The sequence below is a fragment of the Rhopalosiphum maidis genome, chromosome 4 (assembly GCF_003676215.2).
Source record: "Rhopalosiphum maidis isolate BTI-1 chromosome 4, ASM367621v3, whole genome shotgun sequence".
Lineage (NCBI taxonomy): Eukaryota > Metazoa > Arthropoda > Insecta > Hemiptera > Aphididae > Rhopalosiphum > Rhopalosiphum maidis.
The window spans coordinates 1,391,859-1,395,883 of record NC_040880.1 but is presented as its reverse complement, the minus strand read 5'-3'; the positions used below and the strand labels follow the sequence as shown (position 1 = coordinate 1,395,883).

General features: G+C 24.9%; 1 protein-coding gene across 1 annotated transcript in view; it reads right to left on the bottom strand.

Annotated features, from left to right (window-relative positions):
* Positions 1 to 91: 91 nt before the first annotated feature.
* LOC113560413 (Down syndrome cell adhesion molecule-like protein Dscam2) overlaps positions 92 to 4,025 on the bottom strand; it is a 64,662-nt gene continuing 60,728 nt past the window's right edge. The window contains exons 27-28 of the mRNA XM_026966276.1: positions 3,002 to 3,160; positions 92 to 261 (exon numbers count right to left, since the gene is read on the bottom strand). Of these exons, the coding sequence (XP_026822077.1) occupies positions 230 to 261; positions 3,002 to 3,160 (191 nt within the window). The 3' untranslated portion in view covers positions 92 to 229. The remainder of the gene's footprint in view (positions 262 to 3,001; positions 3,161 to 4,025) is intronic.

The following is a 4,025-nucleotide window of genomic DNA, read 5'->3' as shown; positions in this document are numbered from 1 at the left end:
TGCCATTCTATTTTATTTTATGTATTTTTTTTCTTAATATGTAACTTATTTTTATAAATAAATTTTAAATATAACATTGTTTATAATTATTATGAAAAGAAACATAATTTATTATAATATATATCTTATGTATAAAACATGTTTAATGATAAAAGAAATCTATGATGGTCCAACAGATTTATATTTTCGTACTTTATTCTTCCAACATTTTCTTGTCTTTAATATTATCTTAATTGTAGTGTCTTCGTACTCCTCTTGATTCTAAAAATGCAAACATTTAATATTTTAAAATATTATTTGTGCTCTTTCTTAAATATTAGTTATGATTTCTATTACAAAGTTTTTGATTAATTAGGTAGGTATGTTTCAAACATTAAATTCTATTAAAATGTAAAATGTGCAAGGCTGGGCAAGTTAATGATTTTTTTTTTTAACTCGTTAAGTTAAGTTATTTTAAAAATAATAAAGTTAAATTAAGTTAAAAGTTACTCATATTTTTTTCATTAACTTTTAAAAAAAAAGTAACTTAACTTAGTTTAAAGTTAAAATTTTCTAATTTGCAAAAATAAAAAATTCCAGACACATAGTATTGTTTATTAGATAGTTTTTCTTTGCGCTAAGAAAATTACCAGGGAAATTTAAAATGATATATCAAAGTACCAACTAGCTATCGAAAAACTTAATTTTCTAAAATAAATCATTATTTTTCAATATTTTATAGTTAAGTTTTGTCCATGAACAAATAAGCTAACAAAATAAAGATAACAATTAAAAATCAGTAGAATGCAATAGTTATGAGTTTTGTTTTTTGTAACAATATTCATAAACCATAGAAATATTTTTTTAATTTTCTTAAAATTTCGGTTGTGGGGGGGGGATGCACTTCCACCGACTACGTTACTAATATAGCTTTAGTTTGAGGTAAAAATTAATTTTATTGTTTTAATCTAAAAGTTAAAACCTCTTTACAAACTATAAATTCTCAAAAATAATAAAGTAATTTTATAGCATAGGCACTGCAACAGTGTGTATATTACACAGATATGTAAATACATTAATAAAATACAATACTTATATAATATATAAAAAATAATAATATAATATTTTTACTTTCCATATTGCTGTATAGTACCTAAGTGCTATTAATTTTAATATAAAAATGATTTTCAATATTATTTTCTCATAAGTTACTAATTAAATATTTAAATATTATCTAAATTACACGGAATTCTAATAATTCTATGTATCAATAAATCTGATCAGGGACATGTTCACGGTGTAGCGAGTGAGTGTGTTAGATCGCCTTCCTCCAGATTGACTTGTTTTTGGCAAGCTTTTAATATTTTTTTCTGTATAATATTTAATTATCCATATAAGTTAAATTGATTGGTAGCAATAGAATGTATAATAAAGTAGGTAGGTAATGAAGCGTATTTACTGCCATCAGTGCCATCACGAGGTGATTTACGCCAAGATTTACCTATATTTATAACTAATAAGTAATATCTAATATTCATCATAAATCGTAATATTATACTAATTCCCCCTGCACAAGATTTATAATTATATTATTTTAATTAATAGCACATGTTAGTAATTGCAAGAATTCCTTTTTTTCTTCTAAGAAATGGTCAAAAATGTATATCCTCCTCCCCTTTTGAAAAAAATCGAGTGGTTCCCAAACTATTACGACTACGGTACCCTTGAGAAATAATTTGTGTTTCGCGTAACCCCCCTTTTTTTTAATAATTTAAAATCCTAATTTTTAACAATATAAATAATCCAAATATAATATAAAATAATTTTCTCAATAATCACATACATGTGGCGGAACCCTTGATACTGTCCCGCGGAATACATTTTGGGAAACGCTGGTGTAGATATCCTGGAGTCCAATATATATAATATCCTAAACGCTAAATCTATATAATATTCGTGTAAACTATAAAAATGAAATCGCGTATTATATTCAGTAAACATAAACAAAAACATTACCTACTCGATCTCGATGATATCACAAGTCAGTAAACATCATATTATTATTTAATATTTATTATACCTACTTAACTTGTATACTACCTGCTATCTGACAGTGTCATAATGCGCAACTCAATAAAATAGATACATATACATGCACAAGCAATCATTAGTTATTCGATATTACCTAACTATGTATGAAGTACGAATAGTAACATTTCCTATTTCATGCACATGTTTTTAATTATTATTTGTGTAAAAGAAATATAATAGAAAAACTATTCTTGGTTTGACGGTTAAAAATCCAATAGGATAATGGGGAAAAAATCATTACAAAAATATACATACTACAAAAAATCGTCAAATATATATTTTTTTTAATTTGATGATCATTAATACATAATTGGTGAGGGTTTCAAATTTAAGCATTGATACTTTTAAAATTGTAACAAAATCTAAAATTAATTAAATGAAAAATAGATGTGTTGTATAATTAGAATTTTACCACCTATGCAAAACCGCAAAAAAACTACTTCCTCACGCCCTAAAGTATAATGTATATGAAATTTGCTACAGGAAACATGGTAAACGTGATGTGGTTGGATTACTGCTTTTCCCAATGGAAAATAATATCATATCCATATTAAAATTTAATGAAAAAATAATATTTTTTGCTCTTGCTCTGTATATACTACTTGATGCGTGGTTGCGCATGAGGAGGGGGCTGCAGTATGAAGCAATTTGATCTACTCATTATATTAGAAGATATAATTGATAAACCTTTATGATTTTTTTGTGCTCAAATATCTTGAGAAGGATTTAAAATATTTTCTATTACGTATTTTCATAATACCTAATCGTTTTATGGCGATAACAAATTTGTATTTCTTTATCTATTTGTTAAGTGTTATTAATTATTATTAAACACGCAGTATGTTAATATTGTATGTCTGAGATTGGTACTTCAATATTTGTTCATCATGACGTGACGTCTTCAAAAAGTATACCTAATAATTATCATCACCTGAGCTCTGTTTTCTGACTGTGTTGGACGCTATGATTTTGCGACACTGTTCGTCGTCCATGTCTGTTAAGAAATGAACAGGGGTCATGGCTTTTCTCGACGCTGACGACTTGGCGGCTGTCAGAGGAAGAGTCTGTTGATTTGATATGTACGAAATTTCTGAAAAAAAAACATTTATATTTTTTAAATTTTGGTTCCATAAACACGGTTTTGGACGTTTCGGTTGTTAGTTGTTCGGCTGTGATAACTATTTACAGTAAACTAGAATTTTATAAATATTAATCAGAAATCTTTATAAAATATATTTAATTTTTAGTAGTTACCGTCAAAAACCAATATAATATAACATATTTTCATATTCATATTATGTTGAAAATATACTTACTATAAAGTAGAATCTTTCCGAAAGAAAACGAAGTTATGTTTTATGGTATCAGTGTATATAATATTAATTAGATATTATGGTATATTTAGTTATTAAAACAGATAATTTTTTAATTAAATTTCATCGACTTATATGCACTAAAGTATGGTTTACTATATGCTTATATGTCCCTATACTCTATAGGTAGTTATTATTTTTATACGATCATTGATTATTGTACATAGCCAATAGATAACTAAGTTAAACTTTCTTCATCTGATATTATTTGATTCCGTTAATTTAAAAAATCATAAATGCATTCATTTTTGTTTTAAGTAAAAGAGCTATTATTATAATAATTACAATTAAATAATTAGTTGGAACATATAAAATAGTTTTAATTTAATTAGATATATGATTTTCTTAATTTCAAAAATATTACGTCTTAATTAAATTTAAAAGTGTTGTTAGAAAAAATGACGATTGTAAAATTAATATGAGTAAGTACCTATATCTATCTTATTTTTGATTAAATGATTTGATACTATGAATATTGGATAGTCTTACTTTCAAAAATATTAATTGTATTATATATACATATTGCAATAAAATATTAAAATACCGATCAAGTATTATTAAAATACCGATAATATTGTGTAT